The 14,306-nt window shown below is 39.4% G+C and overlaps 1 protein-coding gene across 6 annotated transcripts in view; it reads left to right on the forward strand.

Annotated features, from left to right (window-relative positions):
- Positions 1 to 14,306, forward strand: part of LOC109958130 (FERM and PDZ domain-containing protein 4) — a 33,881-nt gene that overhangs the window by 17,204 nt on the left and 2,371 nt on the right. For 4 of the 6 annotated variants that reach the window (XM_020596524.1, XM_020596526.1, XM_020596527.1 and 1 more), the window contains 14 exons: positions 2,798 to 2,958; positions 3,235 to 3,355; positions 4,727 to 4,772; positions 5,746 to 5,850; positions 7,228 to 7,335; positions 7,707 to 7,838; positions 8,616 to 8,735; positions 8,830 to 8,966; positions 9,310 to 9,436; positions 9,666 to 9,755; positions 10,345 to 10,527; positions 10,708 to 10,840; positions 10,926 to 11,903; positions 12,458 to 13,660. In XM_020596524.1, the coding sequence (XP_020452180.1) occupies positions 2,798 to 2,958; positions 3,235 to 3,355; positions 4,727 to 4,772; positions 5,746 to 5,850; positions 7,228 to 7,335; positions 7,707 to 7,838; positions 8,616 to 8,735; positions 8,830 to 8,966; positions 9,310 to 9,436; positions 9,666 to 9,755; positions 10,345 to 10,527; positions 10,708 to 10,840; positions 10,926 to 11,903; positions 12,458 to 13,660 (3,644 nt within the window). The remainder of the gene's footprint in view (positions 1 to 2,797; positions 2,959 to 3,234; positions 3,356 to 4,726; positions 4,773 to 5,745; positions 5,851 to 7,227; positions 7,336 to 7,706; positions 7,839 to 8,615; positions 8,736 to 8,829; positions 8,967 to 9,309; positions 9,437 to 9,665; positions 9,756 to 10,344; positions 10,528 to 10,707; positions 10,841 to 10,925; positions 11,904 to 12,457; positions 13,661 to 14,306) is intronic. The other 2 variants (XM_020596525.1, XM_020596528.1) reach the window with 1 other exon arrangement.

Consider the following 14,306-nt stretch of genomic DNA (forward strand, 5'->3'; position numbering starts at 1 on the left):
TCAGGTCGGCATTTTGTGCTGCACATTTTGGTTCATTTTCTTAATAACTGTGTAGCTCGCAGGGTGACTGTGACTGCTGTATAGATGGCTGTGGAGCTACACTAGCAGTTGATGGGTGTGATTAGAGATCATTAGATGCATGGCTGTCTGCACAATGGGAACCTAGCCATGTTTAACAGGTGGCCATGCAGGGGAGGAGACAGCATTCTTCCTGAATGCACAGGTCCATGTGGTTTTGATTTGTTCACAATCTGTTGAGATTGCCATCTGAGAGATAAAACTGACACACAATTTCAAACTAAATGTGTCTCAGAACTGTGATAAGGTTGAGTGATTTGTCATATAGGAACTGTCAAAATGCTTTCATTTTTAATGAGGATGAAACAGATTCCTTCTTTTTCTTCATCTTTTTTCCCCTTGTAACAATACACTAAGTTATTGTAGCAGCTGTTCTACATTTGTGCTATTGTAGCATTTGTGATTAAAACATCAGAGCAAATCAAGCGATTCATGTAGTTTAACTTTAGCATTTGTTAAGGCCTTCTTTACTTACTTTTGCAATACTGGCATAGTAAGTACAAATATTTGTATAAGCACAAACATTGGTTGGCTAAGTGCATCAAATGAGAACATTTTTTTGTGTTTGGAATAAAAATTTGTTCAGCTGTTTGAGCACTTGGCTGTGAATAAAAGCTTATTAAACCAGTATATACAGTATATATAGAATAAAGACAAACAGCAAGAACAACATCAAACATTGGACGGACACCACTTGAAAAACATCTGTCAGTATGAAAGAGAGAAAATGCTTCAGCCTCTGATTAATGCAGATGTGTTGCTATGCTCACTATCATTTTAATAACAAAGAGGATAATGTCTAAATTACAAATATTTATATTATAAGCTGTAGCTATAATACTCATGATGTACACATTATATTAGCATGTTATTGTTTACATTGAGTCAGCAGCACATTACTTTCAAGGCATTTGCTTATTTACCATAAAAAAATCAAAATAATGGAAAAAAGATTGGCCAGTCTTGCCAGCACCCAGTTTTTTATTTTTATTTTTTACATTACTTATGCACACGATATAAAACAGCGGAGTAGGAGAGGATAAACATACACTGTATAATGAAGAGGTATAATGTAAGCTGTTGTCTTTAAGAAACCAAAATGTTGTTTTTATTGTAGCTCCTTTTTCATCTGACCCTATAAAGATTTTGCAGATTGCAAAGAAAACAATGTCTTGGACTTTATCTGGAAGTAAAAGAGGTCACCATAAGGTTCATTTGCAGCATCTCTGTACTGTTTGATATAAATTGTAGAATAAGATTTAAGGGGCTAATTTTAAGGCTCAGCAAAGTCTGTTTCCCAGTGTAGACCTTGTAACCTCACTCCAAAAGACACATTTGACTAATAAAGTTGGTGTTTACAGAGTGGTTGTAATATTCATCATACTTTGTCTTTTATTCTTTCCTTTAGGCTAGGACTAAGAATATCCCAGGTCATAGTTCTCTGCAGAGATACTACCGATGTGAGAGCATCATAGATACAGGGTTCACCCCTAGATCAGAGCTAATATAATCACTACAAAGGTTAAATAAATGTATAAACATCATTTCTATCTTTTGTTATCTTCCATGTTCTGCTTAGCAGCCGCATTCAACTCCTACTGTCAAATCAGTTGCTCAAGTGTTTTTTTTTTTCAGTGTCATAGCTCTATGAAGGAATTGTTCCTCCAAAATATCAGTTGACAATCACTTAGCACTGAACATCTTGTGACTGTTTTTTCATCATTTTGGTGTTTCGATTGACAGACCTCAATGTGTCTTTGTGCCATGAAAGCTTAATTGTTAGTATTTAGTGGTGCATGTGTCAAGAATAACTGTGAATTACACATTGTCTGCCCACGGCTTTAATTAACCAACATTGCTGGCACCATACGGAGCTGCTGCTGCTTCTGCAGCCAGGGAGAGTGGAAGAACACTGTAAAACCTCTGATCACATGGTACATGAAAGCTACATACAGTTTGTGCACGTTTTCTGACCTCAAGAGGCTGAAGGAATAATAATTGTGGTGCAACCACAAAGAAAAATGCATTCATCAGGGTAACTGAAGCAAAGAGACAAAAAATGTAAACTTTAGCATGTTGGTTTGCAGCCAGCTATTGATGGCAGGAACCTCAGTGATAGCAAATCTCAAACTCAGGCTGTCAGGAAATTTCAACAGTGTGACGCTTCACATTACAGTGTGCCTGTCCTGCATCTTTATTAGTGTGGAAAAGCAAACGCCTATGCTGTAGCACATAACACTGCTAGTAGTACAGAAAGCCGCACTGTAACTGCCTTTGTGTGAAGCACACCGTGGATATCTGCAGTGTGAGAATGCAAACATTGGAACTTGATTATCATTGCCCACGTGATCTGTTTTTCCAACACTGTACTAGTTCTTCATTTCAAAACAATATCTGGCATTCTGTCTCCAAACAAACAAACAAACCTATCAAATCTATCTATCTATCAATCTATCTATCTATCTATCTATCTATCTATCTATCTATCTATCTAGTTCTGATTGCTTGGTGCAGTATAATGACTGAACACAAACTGACAAAGCAAATATTTCTATATTTCTATTCCCATTTTAATTGTGATAGCATAGAAATTTATGCAAGTCTAAGATTTGGCTCTTGTTTCCCCTGAAATACAGCACCAACAGGTATTTCATAACATCATATATCAAAGCAATATTTCACAATGAAACAAGAAACAAACTTATTATTCCTCCTGCAGCCACGTCTCCCAGAGCAGCTCCCTGGAGGAGATTCGCCTGGACGGAGACAAGTTTGTGCCACCAGCACCCCGGAAGGTGGACATGAGACGAGACCCCGTCCTTGGCTTTGGCTTTGTGGCAGGCAGTGAGAAGCCTGTGGTGGTTCGTTCAGTCACACCAGGTAAAGTGACCCACACAACAGTGTTTCATTTGACCCATTCACAATACTGTATGTTCCCCAAAGAAGATGAAATCTCTCCTAAAATGTAGCTAAAAAAGGAAAGGAAACCCACTCTGTGGTTAATGTCTATGATTCACTGATTTTAACAACAACCCCTAATGAGTAAGCATTCATTGGAGCCTTCAGCCACAAAACAGGAAACTAAGAAAATCAAGAAAAATGGTACAACTGTGCACAGCTTCTACCACTTAACTGTTGTTTGGCGTGTATTGGCAGGGGGTCCATCAGAAGGCAAGCTGATCCCAGGGGATGAGATCATCATGATTAATGATGAGCCAGTCAGTTCAGCACCCAGGGAGAGGGTTATTGACCTTGTCAGGTATGAGAGCCTACTAAGGTGAGATGTCATTTAGCCTGCTGTTAAAATTGTAGTTGGTAATTCTACCGTGCCTAAAAAAGTATTCTTTGTTTTCTGGAAGTTTTTATGTTTTGTTGTCTTATCAAAACAATGCAAAAACCTCTGGTATGACATCACCCACAGCCAAGGTGCACAGATGAGGAAAAATTAGCTGGAAAGGTCAAAACTCCAGCAACGCTTGCAATTATTATTGCTTCACACATTCTTCAAATAATTCTAAAAAAGGTGGTTGAAAAGAACAAGTGAGGGAGGGATATAAGAATATTTCAGGGTTTTAAAAGTCACCATTTCTCATTTTATTCAATGTTGATCAAGGGGGATGTATATTTTTATAGGTAGTCTAGTACCTATAAAAATAAAAAATACTGTAAAAATACCTATAAAAATACACTACCTTTGTAGTTCCATGTGATATTTTCCCTTTTCAGTTCATTTCCAATATAAATAAACTCTTTACAGACATATTGTAGACATTCAATTACAATCAAAAAAAGAAAATGTTAAATTAGTTCATCACTATGTATTTTTTTTTTTTTTTACTTTGAAGTATCATAATGTTTCAACTGAAAACATATGGCATTATTCTAACCACCTGCTCCCTTCATTGTGATTTACAAGTACTGTAGCTGTACACTGGTGTTTTATTGCTTCTTATTTGATTAATATCACTGAAACAGCTGAGTAGCTGGCCGTCAGGGTTTGGTCCTTGTATGACCTGTGAGGCTCTCTATAATCAGTATATTAGTACAGGGAAAAATGCCCATGTGGCCACTCCTTCACAGCTCCTGTGGCTTTGAACGAGCTCTGTTACTGCAGTAAAACTCTACACTCTGCAGGGCAGGACAAGGCTGCCAGGAGGATCCCTGGGACATAATGTTCTTCCTGCTGGGAAAACCACAGTGTTCCATTTATTTATTTGCATGTTTATGTATTTAATCATGATAATAATTAAAAGCAGAAGAAGAATGTTTATTTATCACACTTTTCCAAACTGCAGTTACAAAGTGCTTTCCAAAACCTAAACAACATGCAACAATCATACAACAATAAAATAAAAGTCATAGTCTATATCGCTTATCCAGAAGAGGATCCCAGCTGACAAGATCAAGAAGGTGCAACCACCCTGATTTTTTAACCTCAATTTTGGCACTGCTAAGGGTAGTTGATCAGGAGACCTAAGACATCATAAGGGCCTGTGTAAATTTAAGAGCCCAGTTATATTACTTGGGGCTAAGCCATTTAAAGACATGAATGTTAATAAAAGAATCTTAAATTTTATTCTAAAAAACAAAGTTTAAAAAAAAAAAATTTAAACCAGTATTTCATTAAAAATGTTTCTGTGCCCTGCAGGAGCTGCAAAGAGTCCATAGTGTTGACTGTTGTTCAGCCGTACCCAGTAAGTTTCTCCATCCTCTATGAATGAAATCTAACACATTCCAGGCTGTGTGTTTAGAGCTGATTATTTTGTTCACTCTTTGAATGCAATTTATTAATCATGCCATATGTTTGTGCTGGCATTTTATCAGTAATGCCTTAACTGAGTGTTAGAGCCCAGCTTACTCAAAGGGTGTCCAATTGCTGCTTGTTTTCCAAGTCATCTCATGTTGTGGCGTCAGATCCTAGAAAGCCCTCAGATGAACCTGCCACATCAACATTTACTAGAGTGACAGAGGACCAGATGGTGGAGAACACACAGTGCCAGGAGCATATATTTGGCCTTTGTTTACAGTTCACATAATAAGTCAGTGGAAATGGAATTATGCTTGAATGCCCTCCAAAATTAGACCAAAGCATCAGTGTGTGCTCACAGACAAACAAAATATAGTGTGTTTCTATATGGTGGAAAATGTGTAATAAAATCTACAATTCTCTCCACACCATGACAGTAATTACAGTGTTTTAAATAATGCAACATTTTCCAAAAGCCTGAAAATATGTTTATACATAGCCATTCACCATGCATTTTAGTTAACTATTGTGTTTGTTGTCATTGTTTTGGACTCTCAGTGTGCTCAGTCAATTAATAGGTGACTAAACCTGAATAAGGATTTGATTTGCAGGAAAACATGGGAGTAATATTCTATAATAGTCCAAGGACCAAGCAGCTCTTATAATCCAGCCTGTAATTATTTCTTTTTGCCAGGCATTTCTTTGCAGGCTCAATGACATAACAAATATGAGATGCCCTTACATTGTGCCACCATAAACGCATCAGTACAGTGCAGAGAAATGGAAGGTTGTCATGTTTCAAGAAGGAAACGTCCTTGAAATGTGTGCAGCTGAAAAACACATGACTCATCTCTGAAGCAATGGACTGCCCTTTAAATCTCTCTTTTTTCCTTTTCTTCTTCTTCTTTTTTTTTCAAAAGTCACCCAAATCAGCATTCATCAGTGCAGCGAAAAAGGCCAAGTTAAAAACTAATCCTGTTAAAGTTCGCTTCGCTGAAGAGGTCATCATCAACGGTCAGGTCCCTGTAAGTCACATAAGACACTGATTCATTCTGTACACATCAAGGTTTGTAATGGGTGATGAAAGCAGCAGATTTGAACTCTAAAATAACAAGCACAGAGCAGGCTGAAAATGCTAGAAATCACTAACTGCAAAATAAAGACATGCATGAGCAAGAACTGCATCTGCTCCTTTGTTCCCCTTTTCATCAGTCTGCTATCACTGGCACAAAATAGAGAGCATGTGGGTTTAACTGACAGAAACCAGGGACCCTGTGACAGAGAGTTTATTGGATGTATCACACAGAGAAGAGGATATTAGGCAGTCATATCCTCTGAGAAGAGGACAGCATCATTATTTTCACTAATATGTATGCTCAACATTGTCTTGGAAATTAAATTGAATCACAACATACATGTTTAAATTTTAGTTTGATAAAGTAAGGTGGGAAGAAGAGCACCACTGTCATACAAAGCTATTACAGAAGTTACACAAGTTTAGCTTAGCTTAGTATGAGGACTTGAAATAGTGGAACAGCTAGCTGGCTTTGTCCAAAAGGTAAAAAAATATCCTCCAGAGAATATCTGTAAAGAATATCTCTAAAGCTCACTAATTAACAGTGGTAGAAAGTGAATAAGTACACTCAAGTACTAAAATACAATTTTGAGGTATCTCTACTTGAGTATTTTCATTTTATGCTACTTTGTACTTTGCTACATTTTAGAGGCAAATATCGTACTTTTTACACCACTACATTTATTTTATAACTTTAGTTACTAGTTGCTTTTGGGGGCCAGATTAATACAAAAATGTGTAAAATTTACAAGTAGCCCAGCAGAAATTCAAACAATAGACATATATGCTTGTAAAAACTAGCTCCACGTTTACCAGCCAACCATATGCATTAATGTTAAATGTGCCATTCTGCTAAATGAGTACTTTACTTTTAGTACTTTAGGTATGTTTTGATGTTAATACTTTTGTACTTATAGTTAAGTTACATATTGAATGCAGGACGTTTACTTGTAACAGAGTATTTTTACACTGTGTTATTGCTACTTTTACTTAAGTAAGGACTCTGAGTACTTCTTCCACCACTGATAATTAACCCGTTCAGTCTTGTTTAATTCATGCAGAACCAGAGTGTAAGAACAAAAACTAGGACTTTCTCGTTAATTAACAAGGTGTTATTTCTTTGCACCAAACGGGTGTGAGAAAAGAATCTATCTTCTCATCTTGATAGAAAATATCCTGAAATGCTGAACTGATCCTTTAATTATCAGAATATTGAGTTCTTGAATGTGCAATAACTTCCTCTCAGGGCTCTTTTGATTACAGAATCTTCCCCTACAACAAGACAAAATGACGTTTGTTGATCAAATGATTTTTCTTTCATCCTCAGGAAACAGTGAAGGACAACTCCCTTCTTTTTATGCCAAATGTTCTGAAGGTGTACCTGGAGAATGGGCAGACTAAATCATTTAAATTTGACAGCAACACATCCATTAAGGTAGGTGCAGGGGGAAAAAAGAAACGATGAAATGCTCTTGCATAATCTAAAGTGATTTAAATGTTGGATGCTGCCCACTGTTGAACTGTACATTACAAAATGCAAACTGTTCACTTCATTATGACCTTCAGAAAAACTGAGCTGAAATTATGCTTCAAACAAAAGGGAGTCTGAGTTTAATTTACTGTGGAGCAGCAAGGACATTTTGTTTTCTGTTGCAGTTGAAATTCTGATTGTGTCTTCAGTAACTGTTATGTTTTTGTGTGTATTCAGCTGTGAATTGTAGTTCTGGCATTGAGCTGTGCGCAAGCAGGCTGCCGCGTTGGCAAAGGTCTCATGTTGTATTAACAATGACTTTGTCTATGTAAAAGGACGTCATCTTGACCCTGCAAGAAAAGCTATCCATTAAGAGCATCGAACACTTTTCTCTGATGCTGGAGCAAAGAGCTGAGGGGTCTGCCAGTAAACTCATGCTCCTGCATGAGCAGGAGATGCTAACTCAGGTGAGACAGCTTTCTTGGGTGCTACTAAATAGGACAAAGGCAGGTAAACAATAGACTGGCAAATCAAAAGGAGGACCCCACCAGAGCTGTATTGATCTTCTCATCTACAGTAACTCCTGGGGTGCATCACATGTCTCTTATAAGATTGCTCCTCTGTCCTCGGTCCTCAGTCGACCCAGAAGTCTCTTCAGTCGGTAGAAGACGGAGGACGTTTCAAGTCACTTATACAGTATTAGCTCTAATGACCATGGAGCAAGGACCGAGGATAGTGCTGGAGGAGCAATGACTGAGGACACACAAGAACATCCTTTGTGGACATTTTTTGTGAACCAACATCCCACTGTTAACAGAAATCACTTGGTGATTGGACACTTCAGATGAAGGATTCCTTGAGTCCTTTCTTCTATTATGTTTTCCTCTTTTCTTTGCATTTTTTCCATACATCTTACATGGGTGGAACTAACACATGAGGAAAAGATGCAAGTGAAGGAAACAAGGCTGCCTATAAGAGACATGAGATGTACCCTTGGTGAAAAAGTGATATGCTTATTTCCTAAAATATCCCTGAATCACTGTTAGGATTGTATATTAGTCATGATTTTGTATATTATTTGTGATTTTGCATGTGTTGTAGATCAGTCTGTACAAAGTTAATATCAAAGTTGCATGTAATATAAAAAAAAACCCTGAAATATGTTCTAGCAATTGTGATTAGGCATTTTGTAGACATAAGCACTTGAATAATGGGACCGTTCTTATCTCCGACTTGCACTCTAGGTGACACAGAGGCCAGGGTCACACAAAATGAAGTGCTTTTTTCGCATCACTTTTGTCCCAAAGGATCCCCTGGACCTGCTTAGGAGAGACGCAGTAGCATTTGAGTACCTCTATGTTCAGGTGAATATCAGCTGATGTTGATAAGACATATAACATAACAAAAGCGACTGAAGTATAACCTCCTTCTGTCCCCCGCTCTCTCTGGTTCCTCCAGAGCTGTAATGATGTGGTACTGGAAAGATTTGGATCAGAGCTTAAATATGACACGGCCCTCCGTCTGGCTGCCCTGCAAATGTATATTCTGACCATCAATACTAAGCAGACCCAGAAGGTCTCCCTGAAGTATATAGAGTAAGTAGATTGGATTTCACTCTGTGCCATGTTCACTGGCATCAACTGCATGTCTTCCATCTACAGAGCAGTTTTGTTGTTTCTAATGACCTATCCCTGCTGTAGAGGATACTACTAGTACAGAATGCTCTTACAATTAAATAATTGATCTCACTAGTACTCTGCTGCTGCAGTGCCAGAAGATCCATTCCCACTGGTTAATTAATAATTCTGACTGCAGCCTGTCAGTTAATCAATGCACCACCTTTGGGTGAAATAAATCAATCAGTGATCAAGATGGCTGGACTGTTTTACATAGTGACTGAGGGATCTTTTTATTCTTTATGAATTGTGCATTTTCTAGGAAGGAGTGGGGTTTGGCGTTGTTCCTGCCTCCTGCAGTGCTTTCTAGCATGAAAGAGAAGAACATCAAGAAAGCCCTTACTCACATCCTCAAAACTAACCAGAACCTGGTACCACCCGGTAAAAAGGTAGTGTTCCAGCTCTTCATCAACCCATCTGTCCTTTTTGTGCCTTAAGTGAAAAGACTCTTGACTACCACCTAGTGGTGGCTTCACAATAATGGGCAGGGTGGTGGCTTGAACACATAATATTGCATTTTCTTTAAACTCAGCTGAACATTACATTCTGCTGTGAAGATAATGTAAAATATTTCAGCTTGTATCTCACCCTCTGTCTCTTGCTTCCTTCCCATTCCAGCTGACTGCTTTGCAGGCAAAGGTCCATTATCTGAAGTATCTCAGTGACTTAAGACTCTATGGAGGACGAGTGTTTAAATCTACACTAATTGTGAGTACAAACAATGTACAAATGAATGGAACCAGTTTTGGAGTCATCTGGGCCATTAATGGGGTGCTTACGTAGGTTAATGTTTAACATTTTCACATGTCAGTTTTCAAAAATGGTTTGAGCACAAGTAATTATTTTATGTGCACAAACATATTGATATAGTTTCAAACATATCCTGATCACAAGGGGCGCCAAACTCATGGAGGTGAGCGCTGGTGTGCCACAGCGGAATGCATATACTGTATGACTGTATAAAAACTGGTGTTTCAAATCTCCAGAAGAAAGTATACTCAGAAGTTAGTGTTGTGAAAACTGAGGTGAAGGGGTACAAAGTATTATGAGAACAGTGAGAATCCACAGTCTGCCACAGCTTTCCTAAAAATACTTGGTAGCTACACTTGCATGTTGCTTTTAATGTGCATTAAATGTTTGAACTTAGTTTGCATTTGAATGTTTTACATATGTATGCATTTTAATATTTTATTTGTTTGCATTGTGTTAAGCACTTTGAATTGCCTTTGTGTATGAAAATGTGCTTTATAAATAAACCTGCCTTGCCTTTGTGCTCACTCTCTCTTCTCTTTTACAGCAAGGTGAGAAGCACACAGAAGTGACTTTACTGGTGGGACCCAAATATGGCATCAGTCATGTGATTAACACCAAAACAAACCTGGTGGCACTTCTGGCTGATTTCAGTCATGTCAACCGCATCGAGATGTATACAGAAGATGAAAATAGAGTTAGAGTGGAACTACATGTCCTGGATGTAAAGGTTAACAACCTTTCTGCTTTTTCAAAAAGCAAGCATGTGCTGACTTTTGTAAATATTTTCTACGGTTTTACACAAAAACAACGCCAAGTATATTTAGAAGTAATTATAACCTCATTCTACAGACCTGCTCCCCCATTTATTTTGCACTCCTTGTCATCTGCTTATCTGCCTCTTTCACAGCCCATCACTCTCTTAATGGAGTCTGTTGATGCAATGAATCTGGCCTGTTTGACCGCTGGCTACTACAGATTACTGGTGGACTCGCGACGCTCCATCTTCAATGTCGCCAAAAACACAGACAGTATGGAAACAAGTATGTCTGAATTAATAGCAACATGACTCATCAGAACCTTGTGTTTTTAAACAGACTTTGTTCAGTTTTTGTTTACTCTTTGCAGGCCATGCAGCGAGAATAAAGCAGAACTACCAGGCCATTGAGTGCACATACAGCACACCCCATAAAGGAAGTGAAGAGAGAAACAACCAGAGCTGCAGCCAAGATTATTCTGATCGCGAGTATGACTACCGTGACCGTGGCAGATGTGAAGGCCAACCGGTTTACATAACTGAGATTCACCAGCCTCAGCATGCATTGCATCTGGCAGATAGAACAGAGTGCTGCAGAGTCCCTTGCTCCCAAACTTACCTTAGTGTCCCAAGGCCCAAACCCCAAGACTCTTCGAGGAGTGCAAAGGTCTCCTTCATATTTGGAGATCCTCCATTAGACAGTATAAACCCCCAAAATCTGGGCTACCAGAGACTGATGGATGAAAGCCCAGAGGTTCTAGACAATCACAGCCCCATGTATCGGCGTCTCGAGGGGGACTATAAGATGATTGATGCCATAGAAGATGGGGATGGGTATCAATACTCCACCAAAATCTTTGGCCCTACAGAGTGCATTGAGGAGCCACTGCTGCATGATATTTGCTATGCAGAGACAACAGATGATGCAGAGGATGAGGATGATATCAGCTGTGAGGAGGACATGATGATGAGTGACATAGAGAAGCCCATGTTACTCTCGCTCTCAGGGTCCAGTGATGACATCATTGACTTGACCTCCCTCCCTCCCCCACCAGAGGGTAATGATGAGGAGGACAATGACGTACTGCTGCACTCTCTTAATCTGGCCATTGCTGCTCCTCCTCCTGGTTTCAGGGACAGCTCTGATGAGGAGGAGCACCAGGGGGCCGGAACTTGCACCCAGGGGGCTCGCAATGATATCCCAGTGTCTCTCATAGATTCAGTGTCCACCCACAGGGCACAGGGCCACAGGGAGCCTCTAGATGATGCAGTGGTGTCCACCTTGCAGGCACTTGAGGCCTTGGCAGCATCTGAGGAACAGAGTCCAGCAGAGTCAGAGAGTAGTACAGGTTCTGCTTACTCTATTGTAACATTCATCCATTAACACCATCCATTAACATGTTCCAGCCATTCACTTTTGATTTGTTGTTCTTTTTTTCCAATAAAGCCCATTTTGTTCAGTGTTCCTATTTGTATGTGTTTTTCTTCATACGTACAAACTGTTGTGTTCATTGCTATATCATTCATTTTGTCAAACTGTGTTGTTGTTTTGTGGATTTTTTTCTCAACCACACACACTGCACAATGCCAAAAACCTGTTGCTTTACTATCATAGAAAATGCTGAATCAGATCATTTTAAATAGTCATTTTAATAGTCTGCTCTCTCAGTATTTTATAGATGCCAAAATGCTATTTTAATTTTAAGTGGGATGCTACTATATAGTCATTTGTATTTATTATCATCTGTGTTGTGTAAACACCTTTTTTTTATCATTTACATAGTGATTTACATTGTCATTACCATATATTATATTTGACTCACTACCTAATGCGGGATATTTTCCATGTGCCTCAGCTGATGTTGCTAATGAGATACTGTATTTGTTTTTGTGTGGTACACAGGTGTAGAGCTATCACGAGCATTTAGTCCTGATTCTTCAGATTCTGGCAATGAAACAAACTCCTCTGAGATGACAGAGAGCTCGGAGCTGGCCAGTGCTCACAGACACTCAGAGAACCACCTGAGGATGCATGTAGCCATGACAGAAGGATACCATGCAGTGAATGAGGAGAAGACAGAGGTGACTGCACTTAACAGTGGTGGCGCAGGAGCTATGCAGTACAACCCTCAGGAGCATCAGGAAGAGGCGAAATCGTCTGCTGTCTCTTCCTCCCAGATATTTCACTCAGATGGCGGCGAGATGGAGCCAGAGACCATGGAAATAAAATCAGTCAGTGAGTACTTCACTAAGATGCACATGGGCTCAGTAATGAGCAGGCAAAGAGGAAAACAGAAGGTGGCAGAGAGCAGAAGCCAATCAGATGCATGTGAATCCTCTGAAAGAGCGCACACGACCTCTCAAGATTCAGCTAGAGAGGAGCCCCCTCATCTCGTTGGGAAGTATAACGCTTTCACTGTGAGAGATTCCTATTACATGAATCAACTTGATCTGGGGCGAACTCACTTTAAAGACAGACACCAAAAATGGCAGCAGAGAGCAGGAAACAAAATGGCAGAGAATCTCTCTCCAGAATGTGTGAATGACTCACAGGCTTCCCACGCAGAGAGGTTAACAGTGAAGGGAGAAAAGCAGGACTCATATGAAAGAAGCCAACACTTAAATGCCAGTCTCCGCTCCCCATCCAAAGGGCCCATTCCTGCAGACGGAGATGCCACTTCACAGGATAACGAGCAGCAGCAAATTAAGATTCCATCATCTGAGCAAGATGTCACACGGTTATATGAATACCATGTGAACAAGCGCATGTCATCAATACAGAGTGAAGGCATTCATTCTCTCCAAAGCTCCCAGTGCTCTTCTCTAGATGCCGGTTGTAGCACAGGCAGCAGCAACTGTGTCACTCCTATGGATTCTCCTCTTTGTACCACAGAAAATATGCATGTACTGTCTGAGTCCTCACTCAGGGGGCTGAGTTATGTAAGTGCTGAAGAGAAAGGGTATGGTCCCCTAGGCCAGGGCAAGGCTGGACATCCAATAGACCCCACCCTTCTGAGGAAGATCCATGCAGCTACCAGTGCTGAGCCTGGGTTTACAATTACACGGGATGGCACTCACAGGATGCCCAAGATAAAAGAAACCACAGGTAAAACTAAACAAGAGCGTGCTTTCTCCTATCTATGTCTGTGTCTGTTAGTGGAAGAAAGCAACTAAAGGGACATCAAAGAAAACATTTCATTCCAGGCAATTAAAGACAGGCGTGCATTTCACCTAGTCAATTTGCACAAATTGTAAAAGTACATTGTCTCAGTTATCTTTAAGCAGAAATATTTAAAATGTGCATGGTGATTAAGATTTTTTTTTTGTACTGATATAAGGACAACAAATGAAACTGTCCTCACCTCAAATAGGAGAAACATATTTCAGAAGAAAAAAAAAACATATCTGCATGGCTAAATGTAACTAAATGTATATGGGACAGCAACACTTTGGGAAGTAGGCATCCACTGTTTTGATTAGATAGGAAAATTGATAACATTCCCCTAAAATGATACTGGGGTTATGTGCAGGACCAAATATAAAACCACAACTTCTTGTTTTTATACTTCAGTTTTTGTAAATATATGCAATGAAATATAACTGGTTATTTAGTGAGCTTTAAAGGTGCAAGTAGACAGATCCTCAGATAGCTGTTTCTAGTCATTATGCTAAGCTAGGCTAACCAGCTGTTGGCAGCTTTATATTGAACAGACAGTTGTTAGAGTCGCATCAACCTTACCATAGGCAAGAAA

Source organism: Monopterus albus, unplaced genomic scaffold (genome assembly GCF_001952655.1).
Source record: "Monopterus albus unplaced genomic scaffold, M_albus_1.0 scaffold30.1, whole genome shotgun sequence".
In the NCBI taxonomy this organism is placed as follows: Eukaryota; Metazoa; Chordata; class Actinopteri; order Synbranchiformes; family Synbranchidae; genus Monopterus; species Monopterus albus.